We start from the raw sequence: 14,991 nt of genomic DNA on the forward strand, positions 1-14,991 counted from the left end.
ATATACAGACATCTCTATATATACAGAACCCAGACCAGTCCCCTGAGACTTGGAGAATCTTGAGGTTGGCGATGGCAGTGGCGGGACCCTCACAGAAGAGGCAGCGGTGAAACCCTCACAGAAGTGGCAGCGGTGAAACCCTCACAGAAGAGGCAGCGGTGAAACCCTCACAGAAGAGGCAGCGGTGAAACCCTCACAGAAGAGGCAGCGGTGAAACCCTCACAGAAGAGGCAGCGGTGAAACCCTCACAGAAGAGGCAGCGGTGAAACCCTCACAGAAGAGGCAGGGGCAGCGGCGAGACCAAAGCGGGCTTCTTGAGTTGAGCAAGCTTTAGCACATCGGCGGCCTAGCAGCTAGTAATGAAACATTGCTGGATGCTTGGTCAGTCTTAGATTTGTTTTTGTACTCATGTCGTACATCCTTGGAAGCAAGTACTGCACGTACTGCCCTAGACTCTCTGCCCTAAACCCACAGGGATATCTCGATTAAGCTTTTCACTACAGTTAGGCAACTTAGGGATGTCAGAATTTATCATTTCATTACTACCCCCCTGGTTTTTTAACATTTACCTTTTTATCACCTTAGACTCAAATTAATCCTAAGGCCTCATTCACACGGCAGGGTTTCCCGGCCGGGTGCCGGCCGTTCATAAATCGTCCGGCACCCGGCTGCATTAGGAATAATAGACCCCTAATGGGGCTATTCACACGACTGATTTTTTGACGGCCGGGAAAACCGGCCGTCAAAAAATAGGACATGCTCTATCTTCGCCCGGCCGCCCGGCTCCCATAGATGTCTATGGGGCCGGGTAATACACGGCCATCACCGGGATGTGTCCCGAGTGATGGCCGGGTTTTCCAGAGCTTGCGCTCTATCTCCTCCTCCTCACAGCGCAGAGTGCATGTGAGGAGGAGGAGTTGATGCCATTCTGACGAATGGCATCGCTGTACACTGTGTGGCAGGGCCGGGGTGTACAGCAGGTGGAAGGGAGCGCTGCGCTGGCTCCCTTCCCCTGCTTGTTTTAAAAGCACCCTGGCCCGGCGACACCTTCGATGGCGCCGCTAGCAGCTGCAGCTGCTGCGGCTGCTACTACTGTAGCGACGCCACTATAGCAGAGCGGGGAGGTATCTCCCCGCTCTGCTATGTGCTAGCCGCACTTTAGCTCCTTGAAGGAGCGGAATCCCCGTGTTTTCGGGGATTCCGCTCCTGGACAGAGTGCTTGATGTCTCTGTCCATATCTGGGCAGTGACATCAGGGGAAACTCCCGAAGCGGAATCCCCGAACACATGGGGATTCCCCTTCAGGAGTTGCCGCTGATGTCACTGTCCGGATCTGCCCGGCCCGGCACGGATGCAAAACTTAATGCAAACCGGCCGGTGCAAAATGGCCGATTTTACCGTCCGACACTCGGGCTCGGGAACGACCCGGTCGTGTGAATCCCGCCTAATACTTCCCAGTAATATTTAGCAGTGTATGGTGGAATTATGTGGGAACTACAGTATTATGTGTGTATTATTTAGGCATTGTGTGGTGGTATTATTTAGACACTGAATGTCAGTTCCATATTAGCAATGAATGGCAATATTGTTTGGGTAATATGTAGCACTATTATGTGGGCACTATATGGTAGCAATATTTCAGATATTCTAGGTATGTATTATTTTGGCATTCTATGGTGTTATTGTTGGACACTGAATGGCTGCGTAGTGTGGGCATTATATAAATGTATTATTTGGCATTGTAAAGTCAGGTAAAAAACGATATGTACATCTAAATCTGCAATATGGTTGTGTTCATGCACCCTTTACTGTGAGAAAAAAACATTGGAATAGGCCTCCTGCTGTTGTTGTGGAACAATCAATAGTAAGTAATTTTAAGAATTCGTGGGACAAACATAAATCCATCGCATGACAAAGAAAATGATTCAAAATACAAATACAGTACAAATCACAGACAAAAAAAAAATCAAAACATAAAAACCACATAAAAGGTTGTCTGAATGGACCTTTTTTCTGCCAACACGACTCTATATTTCTGTAACTGCACTTTGCCAGTGAGTACGTGTTGGCATTACTTTCTTAACAACAGCAAATCACGCTCTAAATAAAAGTCTCTTATCATCATCACCACCACACTGACAATATGTAATTATGTAGAACAGACATGCATTAGTAGTAGTTCATTTATTAAAAAAATAAAAAGTTTGACAGTTGAGAAAAATTTCCATTTACAGGAGGTGATTCATACATCACAAGGCACACACGAGATGACTAACGCCGTCTATGATTACCAAGCAGAACCTTCCAACTCCCACAAACGACAATTAACGGAACATGCTGCTCTCTCTTGACTTTGATGACATTGCAGCAATTTCTTTCAAATCCTCTAACAGTCTACTTGCTGGCCGATGCTTGACCATTTCACATCAGTTAAAATATTTTGACATTGGTAGACAATTTCCCCTGCACATTTGACGTAGTAGTCGGAAAAGCTCCCAGCGTATACATCAATCCTACCCATAGAGTGTCCTTTTGGCCTCCATCATGCGGTATACGTTGGGGATACAGTTTTTTTTGCTGAATGGAAAAGTGTGGTCGAATATTCTATTGTATCTAGAGGCATATACTTTTTTAACACTAGAGCTAACAAGATTTGTCACAGGCATCCGTTTTACATATACGTTCATAGAATTTCAATAGCTTTTCATCACATATCGATTATAACAGACTATGGGTGATGGATGCCAGTGACGGATGCCTAACAGTGGCATTGGTCAATTATAGACTATTATGGAATCCGTTTAATGGACATGTCATGAAAAGGTCATGAGAGTTTATGACGTATCTGTTTAACGGATCCTATAATACTCTATGGGTGACAGATGCCACTGTTAGGCTCTGTTCACATCTGCATTGTGGCTTCCATTTAACTGGAAGCTACAACACTGTAACAGATCTGGCACGTGATGGAAAGAAGGGGCACCGACGGACCTCATTGACTTATAATAGGCCCAGAACGGAGCCTCCAACATCCTATGTGCAGATGTGTACATAGTCTAAGGCATCTATCACAGCCTCCAGACATAATAACAAACTTAGCTGTAGCATGTTGGAAAATTTAGGACGGCTACGTGATATTTAGTATCCCCCTGGATAATGATTCCAAATAAGAACATTTTTAACATTAAGGGTATGTGCACACGACCTCTTTTCATGCGTAATGGAGGCGTTTTACGCCTAGAATTACGCCTGAAAAGACGGCTCCAATACATCGGCAAACATCTGCCCATTGCTTGCAATGGGTCTTACGATGTACTGTGCCAACGACCTGTCATTTTACGCGTCGCTGTCAAAATACGGTGCATAAAATGACGGCTCGTCAAAAGAAGTGCAGGACACTTCTTGGGACGTTTTTGGAGCCATTTTCTGATAGACTCTATTGAAAACAGCTCCAAAAACGGCCGTTAAAAACGCTTGCTCAAAAAACGTCTGAAAATCAGGAGCTGTTTTCCCTTGAAAACAGCTCCGCATTTTCGGACGTTTTTTGCTAAGCGTGTGAACATACCCTTAAGCTCCATGCACATAGCAGAACCGTGTGCAAAGAAACTGTATGGACACACATGGCGCCATTACTACTCCATGGCCCACTATATGGCGGCTGCATATGGCGCTGTACATTTCAAAGATGATCTAGAGAAATGGGAGGCCCCCAGAGCTAAATTTTAAGTGTCATAGCAAAGGGTCTGCATACTTATGTCCATGTGAAATTAGTGTTTTTAATTTTTTATTAATTTGCAAAAATTTCTAAAATTCTGTTTTCACTTTCGCACTCCCTGCATCCCCACCAATCAGCTGTTTTGAAGGGAGCACGGTGATCGTACGAGCGCGGTTACTCCTTTATTCCTCACCTGCTTGTATTGTAAATCGCTGACACACTGGTAGCGGCGGTTCACAGTATTACAGACTTTTCCCATTCACGTCAATGGGAGAAGGCTGTAATATTGTGAACCGCCGATACAAGTGTGTTGGTTAATCACAGAACGAGCAGATAAGGAATGAAGGGGAAGCAGCGCTCGTACGAGTAACGCAGCCCCTTCAAAACAGCTGAGTGGCGAGGGTGCCGGAAGTGAGAATATCAAACTTTCTGGATTATCAAATGTCATATTTAAGAAAATTAACAGAAAATAAATGACAACACTTTTAGATTTCATTCTCAATTACTTGTCTACAGTACAATTTGACTTTTATTGTAATATGCGTCTATTTTTTTAATTTAATTTTATAAAGAACGGAAAATATTCTGTGAAGGATTTATGCTCAGGCTGTTTTTGCTCAACACCACTTCCACCATCAATAGTTTTATTGATTTGCCTTTGGTAATACTAGATTTTTTTAGTATATAGTATGCAGAAAAAAAACACACAATATTATATTAAGGTTGAGCCGGCATATCACATTTTTAATAAAATATCATTATTTGCTTTCCCTACAATCAGATGTATGAATGGCGAAGGGAAAGAAGTAGTCTGATTGCATCCGCTGAAAAGTTGTCAGGTAGCAGCAATTTCTGCCTCAAAACATTTCCAATAATGGAATGTGACAGAAGATAGAAAAAACAAAATAAACCTGTAAATACCCTCAGATATCTCCTTGACACAGCAGCACCGCACAAGTAGAGTGCCAGAACAAAGACTGTGCGAAAGATTTCTGAAAATGTTAATTTGTTTTTGAAAGCCGAGCAGGTGATATATTTGAAATAGTACAGGGTATTTTGCATTAAATTATGCGGAAAAAATACACAGCATGATGGCTGTACAAAAGCAATGAGCTCTTACAAGCATGCATCGAAAATACATTAATTTTATGGATTTGAACCTCTGTTCTAGATTGTACTGTATCATATACAGGATTCAGATAAAAATACTAATACCAGCCCAACGTTATCACATTTTATCCTCATAATAAGCAAAAATGAAATGATTGAAGTACAGATGTGAATCACATAAACAACACAAAAGTTTGAACAGCACATTCCAACAAAATGAAAGAAAGCGTGTATACAGGTGCAAGAACGCCTGTGACTGCAAATATATACAACCCACAAGAAAATGGCGACAGCACACTGCGAACACTAATGCCACCTAAGCCACTAAATATACATTAATATGCATTACTGCCAAATCTGCTTTCAATAGGGAGGATCTTAGCACACATTTTGATCAAATTGTGTGAGCCCACCTGCCATGACAAGGCGACCTCTATGAGGTGGGAACCTACGCTGCACATATACCCAGAACTGGGACTAAACCTACATATTCTTGGGGATGGTAGGAACCAGCATTAAACTAATTAAAATCACCCAGGGCAGAATGTGGGGAGTGCAAGATCATAAAATGGAAGCAGTCACCAACCTCACATATATGGATCACATGAACAACACAAAAGTTTGAACAGCACATTCCAACAAAATGAAAGAAAGTGTGTAAACAGGTGCAAGAACGCCTGTGACTGCAAATTTATACAGCACACACGAAAATGGCAACAGCACACTGCAAACACTAATGCCACCTAAGCCACTAAATATAAATTAATATGCATTACTGCTAAATCTACTTACAAAAGGGAGGCTCTTAGTGCACATTTTACAGGTACAGATGTGTCATTTCTTACTCTTTCTCTTATCTCAACATAACCTCAGATGTGTGGCGCGAGGTGACCAGCTTTGAAAAAAAAATATGTTTTTGCGATACTCTGTCACGAGATGTCTATGCTATATGTGTCTATTTGTGGCCATCCAGTGGTTGAGATGTGAGTTGCACCCTGTCAAGGGTTTTGCAAGCATGTCGCGATATTTTGTTAAATTTGTTTTATGAGAAATTGGAGTCCTTAACCAAATCAAGCAGAGGTAAGGGTGGATTCATCTGTAATAGTAATGTCCATGCCAAAAAAAATATTAGCCCTTAAAGTGTAGCTAAACTTTGATAAACTTCTGACGTCATAGTGACTTGTCAGAAGTTTGGATTGGTGGGGGTCCGAGCACTGAGCCTGTATATGGTTCATTACAAGGCATTGCAGAACTTTTATTTAAAACGCAAGCAGTTCAGCAACAGCTTTGGCAGCGCGGTCATTAACCGCATGCGATCGGACATTATGAAGATGCAGTTAACTGCACAAAAAAACACATTGTAATATAATAGCAGCCGTCTGTCCATAACACAAATTTCAACATTGACTTCTATTGAAAAATGACTTGCTGCGGTTTAAAAACGCAGCATAAATACAACTTGGCTGCACCGTGTGGCCTTACCCGAAATATATTGTAGATGGTACAACCAAGTTCTGATCTAATTATTTTTCTCTGATGGCATCGGTTTTACCATAGTAAGTCCTTTTGAAAGAGAACAGTGCATGTATGTATAGGTTTTGTAGGATGATTTTTTTGCCTCTGGTAAATCCTGGGATAGACCGGAGTTGTAGAAATAATGGAAGTGAAGCCGTGAATGCGAATGTTCTCACCCCATCTCCGTTCAATTTTATCAGTTGTCCCTCATCAGTGAGAATTTCTTAGCCTGGAGTGAATGGTAAATAACTTACCTGTCTCATTTTCATGGGGATCACTCTCCTTTAATGTCTGTTCTTTCATTAACGCTGCCGTGCTTTCAGGATTAAGCTGATTGGACATAATCATATCATTCAGCCTTTGTTGCAAAATTAAATAGTTTTCTGACAATCTGGAGATCTAGAAAGATATTCAATGAAATACAATGAGACATCCACTTAAATCAGTGAATACAATTAAATGGATCCTATAGTGGAAAAAATGCAACAATGGGGTAGATTCATTAATATATACAGTGTGAACGGTGTGTTGGTTTCTCCCATAATGGATATGCCCTGTAGATAAATCCACTATAGTCTGAAAACAACGGTAAGTCGGAGCTGGCATTGTTTTTCAACACATTTTGCAGTTGGTGCAACTCTGAAGCCCCATCTACTTTTCAAAGACATTCGCACGTGTTGGAAAAAGTGGGGCAAGGGCTTTATTAATATGGCGTTTGGTCCGGCTGGGCTCAGTATTTTTTCAATGTATATATGCCAGAAAACTGACGTCAATAAAACTTCCCCAATCTATTAAAGGCCTAGGTAAGATAAATAATAAGGTATTTACACATGTCAACATTTTGCTAGCATGATCACCAGTGGTGTCCTATTATTATCCCACAGTGTAAGATACTCTGTGCAGATTTATGTTATATGTCAGTATTCAAAAAAGAAATAATATTCAAAATAATTTTAAATAATGAGAACAGTTATATATTTTTTAAAGAAAGCACAATTGATACAGATTGCAAATGTAGCAGAGCTGAATTTGTATATTAATGTTAGGGCATGCCCACACGTGGCGGATTTCCTCCGCAACTGTCCGCATCAATGCCGCACAGAATCTGCGTTGCAGATTCTGTGGCGGATCTGCCCAAAATGTGCAGTAAATTGATGCGGACTAGCTGCTGCGGACTGCGGGAAAAGTGCTTCCCTTCTCTCTATCAGTGCAGGATAGAGAGAAGGGACAGCACTTTCCCTAGTGAAAGTAAACGAATTTCATACTTACCGGCCGTTGTCTTGGTGACGCGTCCCTCTTTCGGCATCCAGCCCGACCTCCCTGGATGACGCGGCAGTCCATGTGACCGCTGCAGCCTGTGATTGGCTGCAGCCGTCACTTAGACTGAAACGTCATCCTGGGAAGCCGGACTGGAGGAAGAAGCAGGGAGTTCTCGGTAAGTATGAACTTCTATTTTTTTTACAGGTTGCTGTATATTGGGATCGGTAGTCACTGTCCAGGGTGCAGAAACAGTTACTGCCGATCGCTTAACTCTTTTAGCACCCTGGACAGTGACTATTTACTGACGTCTCCTAGCAACGCTCCCGTAATTACGGGAGCCCCATTGACTTCCTCAGTCTGGCTGTAGACCTAGAGATACATAGGTCCAGCCAGAATGAAGAAATGTCATGTCAAAAAAGCAAGACGCATCCGCAGCACACATAACATGTGCATGACAGCTGTGGACTTCATTGCGGAAATTAGAATCTCCATTGAAGTCAATGGAGAAATTCCGCCATGAGTCCGCAACCAGTCCGCCACAACTCTGCAACAGCCCTAGCATGCTGCGGACACCAAATTCCGCTCCGCAGCCTATGCTCCGCAGCGGAATTTTACGCATCGTCTAAACGAACACTGCTAAATAAAAGTGGAAGTCAATGGACAAACGGCTCCGCTGCGGATTAACGCTGCGGAGTGTCCGCTGCGGAATTCAAGAGGAATTCCGCCACGTGTGGCTTTGGCCTTAAAGTTTCTTTTGGGAGTTAACAAGAGCAGCCACTGGCCACTGGTACTATATAAATATATATATTTATTATACATATTAAATAATGAGAATAGTTATATATTTTTTAAAGAAAGCACAATTGATACAGATTGCAAATGTAGCAGAGCTGAATTTGTATATATATATAAATAAAAAAAATAAATAAAAAATATATATATATATATAATTTCTCTGGGAAGTATATATAGGTACTTTAGATAATGCTGCGGGGTACCAGTTTTCATTCTATAAATTGTTGTGTTTGGGGATTTAGAATTCTGACATTGACAGTGGCATTTGACCACTCTGGCAGTATCCACGGGCCAAGAGCAAACAGGGGCCCAATGGTCCCTTAGTCAGTTGCAACGCTTTTTAATGTTCAGAGCCTGCAATACTACTCACAGTCCGCTGCTGCTTGCAGGACTTTTTGGCAGAAAGGAACCCACTGTGCCTGTCATGTGCCAACCATATGGCAAATAAGCAGATTTACTTGTGACTAACTAAATGCTGAACATGACTAAGGGCACGTTCAGACGTGGCAGAGTTTTTACACTGCAAATGTTGGTGCAGATTTGGGGCAATTACACAACGAATCTGCACCAACATTTGCATATTTGACAGGTAATTCAGACGTTGCAGAAAACACAGCGGACTTGCCATAGATTTCAGTTTTTGCATTGCAAAGGCTGAAATCCGCAGGGATATTCTGCTTCTTCTCCACAACAGACAGTGCATGCTGCGGACTGAAAATTCCGCACTGCAGCCTATGGTCCGCAGCCGAGTTTTCCGCAACGTCTGAACTTACTTTCCTAAAAATGTATAGAAACAAATGTAAAAAAACGGCCGCTGGAGAATTCCACTGTGGACTGTCCACAGTGGAATTCCAGAGCAATTCCGCCACGTCTGAACGTGCCCAAATAGTGTGGAAGCCTCTGTGCTTTGAACTGCTCTGTAACTTATTTTTATTGTGTGTATATAGTATTTTCTGTACCAATAACTTTATCTTAAGTAAGCTTTGTAGCACTTTACCAGGCTGGTTCTCACCTGTTCTGTGAAGAGTGCCAGGTCTTCCATTTCTTTTAATAAATGAAGTGTTCCATTATTTGCTCCATTTGGTTCTAATTTATTATTTTTGTTTGGGACTTTACCTTCCTTCTTTAATTTTTCTTGTTCTCTAAAACCACGGTAGTTACTTTGTATAACGATGGCTGCTTTCCCTTCATCATCCTGATTTTCGTAATGTCCATTGCTATCTACATTGCAATTCACATCAGTCTGAGATGTTTTTCCACCAGCAATAGGATGGTCCTCTTTTTGGATTTCCCCTTCTAAGGAATGACTTGTGTCTTGAGTGGTATTGGGCAATAATTCAGTTTTCATATCTTTCTGTCGTTCCTCTCTGAGTTCCTCCCTTTCTCTGTGGCCATGGTAGTTGCTTTGGCTAACTACGGCAGCTTCACTCTCTTCTTCATCATCCTTGTCAATATCATTTTGTTCCTTTTTCATTTCCACAGCATCTTCTTTTTGATCATCAGGTGGTTTGGAATGATCTTCATTTTGTGTTTTTTTACATTCTTCTTTCATTTGCTTTCTTTGCTGGTGTCCCCGGAAATGGCTCTGTATTACAACGGCTGCATCCTCTTTACTTTTACCTTCATTGTTTTCGTTAATCTCCATTGTTTCCTCTTGTTCACCAGTCTTTGTTACATCAGTTGTCTCCTCTGGTTCATCGCTCTTTGCCACTTCACTAGTATTTAGACATAGTTTTCTCTTTAGTGATTCCCTGCCAAAACAGTATTATATCAATGTCAGGATTAAACGTATTTATTTTAATTAAAGGGGTTGTCTACCAAAGACAACCCCTTTTTAAAAAGAAATGGATCGCCACAAGTGTGACACCTCCAGCCCCTGGGGATGCTACGTCTACTCAATACATGCCGGACATTCATATGAACAGGTCTCCATTCTGTCACATGGAGGAGGGTCCGAGTAGGGAACTTCCCTCTAGGATGTCTATAAAGTGTAATAGGACATATCGACAGTGGTTGTCTTCATGAGACAATCCCTTTGAAAAGAAATATATAGCACACAATAAATTAAATGAGTTGTCCACTTGGATAATGTCTTTTTGTTCGAAGACAAAAAAATCTGATTACATTTTGCACCCTCTGCTGGATTCTCGACAAATCAGCTGCAATCTGTGGGGGAACCCTACAGCAAGTGTTCATAGATATCTACCAGACCATTTTAGTTTTTACTGTTTCTCCTGTTTTGCACGGTTTTATCCATTTCATAGAATATAACTTTTTGTGATAAATGTGTCTTTATTTTGTTTTGTTTTTTTACCTTTCTTTTAGAATTATTATTGTTGTAGTTATTATTAGATGTTCTACTTGTTGAAGCTTTTGTATGAAAGACATCCTTGAACTTTTGTAGACCTAGAGTCTCTAGATCCTGCCAAATTCTGTCTTAATAATCTCAATCAGGAAAAATCCATGCTCTGGGCTGTCTTTCAAACATTCGCTACAAAACTATTTTGTGTACATTACAGGCAATGTGAATGTTGAAGCATTCCTCCCCCACCCTATAACGCAGTTTACATTACCATGTGGCTTAGATTACATCTTGTGAATAAAACAGACCCACAAACCTTGCCATACAATTGAGATTTAGCCAATTTAGACCATTTTATGACAATTGTCGGCGACCCTTCAAGACACGACCGGAGGCAGATATCTTTGGAAAAGTTGAGCTGATGTGTGGAATTTTTCTCAGCCAATGTCTGGTGCAGTCGTTGTTAATACTTGCGTAGACCAAGCCACAGATCAATGCAAAGAGTGACCTTCACAGACCAACCATGAATGCCAAGTTGCTCAGAAAAGGCTGTCTGAAGTGACTGATGTATGGCCGACTTAAGGCTATGTTCACACGGGGTCTTTTGCCGAGTTTTTGACGCGGAAACCGCGTCGCAAAACTCGGCAGAAACGGCCCGAGAACGCCTCCCATTGATTTCAATGGGAGGCGTCGGCGTCTATTTCCCGCGAGCAGTAAAACTGCCTCGCGGGAAAAAGAAGCGACATGCCCTATCTTCGGGCGCTTCCGCCTCTGACCTCCCATTGACTTCAATGGGAGGCAGGAGAAAGCGTATATCTCGCTGTTTTATGCCCGCAGCGCTCAATGGCCGCGATAATTGCCGCGAAAATCGGCGTGCAGGGAGAGGAATATCTGCCTCAAAGTTCCAAACGGAATTTTGAGGCAGATATTCCTCCCCCAAAATACTCCGTGTGAACATAGCCTTAGAGTAACATCTAGAGGCAGAAAATGGCAATACAATATAAATAAACATGTCAGTGTGTTTGGTGCAACTTTATAATTAGTTTTTCTAAAAAATAATTTTTACTTTTTAAGATACAGCTGCTCTGTATTCTGTATACAGAAAAGCTGTATCGTTCGCTGAGGCCTCATGCACACGGCCGTGCCCGTAACCATGGCCCACGATTGCGGGCACGACCGGCTGCCACGGGCCCGGGCCGCAGCCCACAATTTTGGTTTGTTCTCCCATAAAGGAAGCACGGCCTGTAAAAAGCAAAGGATAGGACATGTCCTATCTTTTGCGGTACACTTCTACGGCATGGACACCTATCCGTAGTGATACGGGGAAAGGTGTCCGCGGCCAATAGGACTGAATGGGTCTGTAATTGCGGACCGTATTACGGTCCCCAATTATGGAAAATGTTTACATTCGTGTGCATGGGGCCTAAGACCTGATTCCATCAGTGATGTGATAAATTAACGCAGGACCCGCTTTCACTGAACCCGTCAGTCGCACGGACCTTACAGGAACAGGATTTAGCACTAGATACAGCTGCTCTATATAGAGAATACAAAGCAGCTGTATCTCAAAAAGTAAAAATTATTTTTAATAAAAACGAATTTTAAAGTTACACCAAATACACTGACTGACATGTTTAATAAAAAAAAAAATACAAAATATATATACACCGTGTTCCAAATTATTATGCACATTGGATTTAAGTGTCATAAACATTTAATTATTAGTTTTTCAATTAAACTCATGGATGGTATTGTGTCTTAGGGCTCTTTGGATTATTGTAATCAATCTCAGACACCTGTGATAATTAGTTTGCCAGGTGTGCCCAATCAAAGGAAAACTACTTAAGAAGGACGTTCCACATTATTAAGCAGGCCACAGGTTTCAAGCAAAATAGGAAAGAAAAAGGATCTCTCTGCTGCCGAAAAGCGTGAAATAGTGCAATACCTTGGACAAGGTATGAAAACATTGGATATTTCAAGAAAACTTAAGCGTGATCATTGTACTGTGAAAAGATTTGTGGCTGATTCAGAGCATAGACGGGTTTGTTCAGATAAAGGCATAATGAGGAAGGTTTCTGCCAGACAAATTTATAGGATTAGGAGAGCAGCTGCTAAAATGCCATTGCAAAGCAGCAAACAGGTATTTGAAGCCGCTGGTGCCTTTGGAATCCCGCGAACCTCAAGGTGTAGGATCCTCCAGAGGTTTGCAAGTGTGCATAAAGCTATCATTCGGCCACCCCTAAACAATGCTCACAAGCAGAAACGGTTGCAGTGGGCTCAGAAATACATGAAGACTAATTTTCAAACCGTGTTGTTTACTGATGAGTGCAGTGCAACCCTGGATGGTCCAGATGGATGGAGTAGTGGATGGTTGGTGAATGGCCACCATGTCCCAACAAGGCTGCGACGTCAGCAAGGAGGTGGCGGAGTCATGTTTTGGGCTGGAAACATGGGGAGAGAGCTGGTAGGCCCCTTTAGGGTCCCTGACGGTGTGAAAATGACCTCTGCAAAGTACGTAGAGTTTATGACTGACCACTTTCTTCCGTGGTACAAAAAGAAGAACAGTGCCTTCCGTAGCAAAATTATCTTCATGCATGACAATGCACCATCTCATGCTGCAAAGAATACCTCTGTGTCATTGGCTGCTGTGGGCATAAAAGGAGAGAAACTCATGGTGTGGCCCCCATGTTCCCCTGACCTCAACCCTATTGAGAACCTTTGGAGCATCCTCAAGAAAAATATCTATGAGGGTGGGAGGCAGTTCACATCAAAACAGAAGCTCTGGGAGGCTATTCTGACATCCTACAAAGATATTCAAGCAGAAACTGTCCAAATACTCACAAATTCAATGGATGCAAGAATTGTGAGGGTGATCTCAGAGAAGGGGTCCTATGTTAACATGTAACTTGGCCTGCTAAGTTTTTTTTTTTATTGAAAGCGCTTTTGATTTCTGTAAATATGACCTCCTGATGCTGCAAATTCAACAAATGACCATTTTAGTTCTCTTTACAACCTTTAAAATGTTTTGATCTCTGTTGTGCATAATAATTTGAAACGGTGCATTTTGAGTTTTTTACTTCTAAAAAAAATTTCTGTTATCATTAGAAGATTTGTACAATAAAATCCGCATTATACTCCAACGGTTGATGGCTTGAAGATTATACGGACTGTCATTTGCATCGACTATTTAGGAAAATCAGCGAAAAATAACATTTGCATAATAATTTGGAACGCGGTGTATATCCCTATCAAAGGTTTACATAGCCTTTAATATCACTCTTAGGCCTTATTCACACGGACGTGTCCGTTTTGCGCGTGCAAAAAACGCTGCTTTTTGCGCGCGCAAAAGCTCCGTGTGGCATCAGCATATGGTGCGCGGCTGCGTGATTTTCGCGCAGCCGGCATCATTATGACACTCTGTTTTTATGTTTACAAACAGAAAAGCACAAGGTGCTGTTTTGTTTTCATTCAATCTTTTTACTACTGTTGCGCGAATTACGCGCGGCACCCGGAAGTGCTTCCGTGTGCCGTGCGCGATTTGCCCGCACCCATTGACTTCAATGGGTGCGTGCTGCTCAAAACACGGGCTAGTATAGGACATGTCGTGAGTTTTACGCAGTGCACATACGCTGCGTTAAAATCAATGACAGTCTGAACAGCCCCATTCACTTACATAGGTCCGTGCGACGCGCGTGAAAATCACGCGCGTAGCACGGACGTATAACACGTTCGTGTGAATAAGGCCTTATACACACAATGGTGGTATAAAATGGGTCTGGATGCATTTCTTGAAAGTTGTGTACTACATAGGTCATTGACTACATTATCCTTAATTTTGTCTTTTCATGTTGATGTAGGTGTAGGGTAGACAACAAAAATTATCTTTTTGATATTACGTTACATATGTCCAAATATAAACCCAACAGTTCTATAAAGGACTTTGTTTCTTACTTTTTTCTTTGAAAACTCCTTCTTTCCTTGAAGCCACGATAGTGCGATTGGATTGTAGTTGCTGCACCAGTCTCTTTTTCTAACAATTCTCTCTCTTTCTTTCTGACTAGGTATCCTCTGGCACCTGGAATGCGTTACAAATAAATGTTGATAAAATGGAAATGTTCCTTTAGTTAGAAAAAATAAATAAAAGCTTTTTATAATTGGAGCAAAATGCATACGTACATGCTTGAAACTCGATAATGAAATTTTCCATCTTCTCAGATTTGGAATGGATTTCTTTTCGTACAATGTGACCTCTGTAAGCTGTAAAACACATAACCGGATGCAGTAACAACATGTTA

The 14,991-nt window shown here is 41.8% G+C and overlaps 1 protein-coding gene across 1 annotated transcript in view; it reads right to left on the reverse strand.

The window, feature by feature from the left end:
- The window catches only part of MYO3A (myosin IIIA), a 137,030-nt gene that overhangs the window by 24,906 nt on the left and 97,133 nt on the right, over positions 1 to 14,991 (reverse strand). Inside the window, exons 27-30 of the mRNA XM_075827529.1 lie at positions 14,873 to 14,953; positions 14,648 to 14,771; positions 9,407 to 10,145; positions 6,594 to 6,738 (exon numbers count right to left, since the gene is read on the reverse strand). Coding sequence (XP_075683644.1) covers positions 6,594 to 6,738; positions 9,407 to 10,145; positions 14,648 to 14,771; positions 14,873 to 14,953 — 1,089 coding nt within the window. The remainder of the gene's footprint in view (positions 1 to 6,593; positions 6,739 to 9,406; positions 10,146 to 14,647; positions 14,772 to 14,872; positions 14,954 to 14,991) is intronic.

The sequence above is a fragment of the Rhinoderma darwinii genome, chromosome 5 (genome assembly GCF_050947455.1).
Source record: "Rhinoderma darwinii isolate aRhiDar2 chromosome 5, aRhiDar2.hap1, whole genome shotgun sequence".
In the NCBI taxonomy this organism is placed as follows: domain Eukaryota; kingdom Metazoa; phylum Chordata; class Amphibia; order Anura; family Rhinodermatidae; genus Rhinoderma; species Rhinoderma darwinii.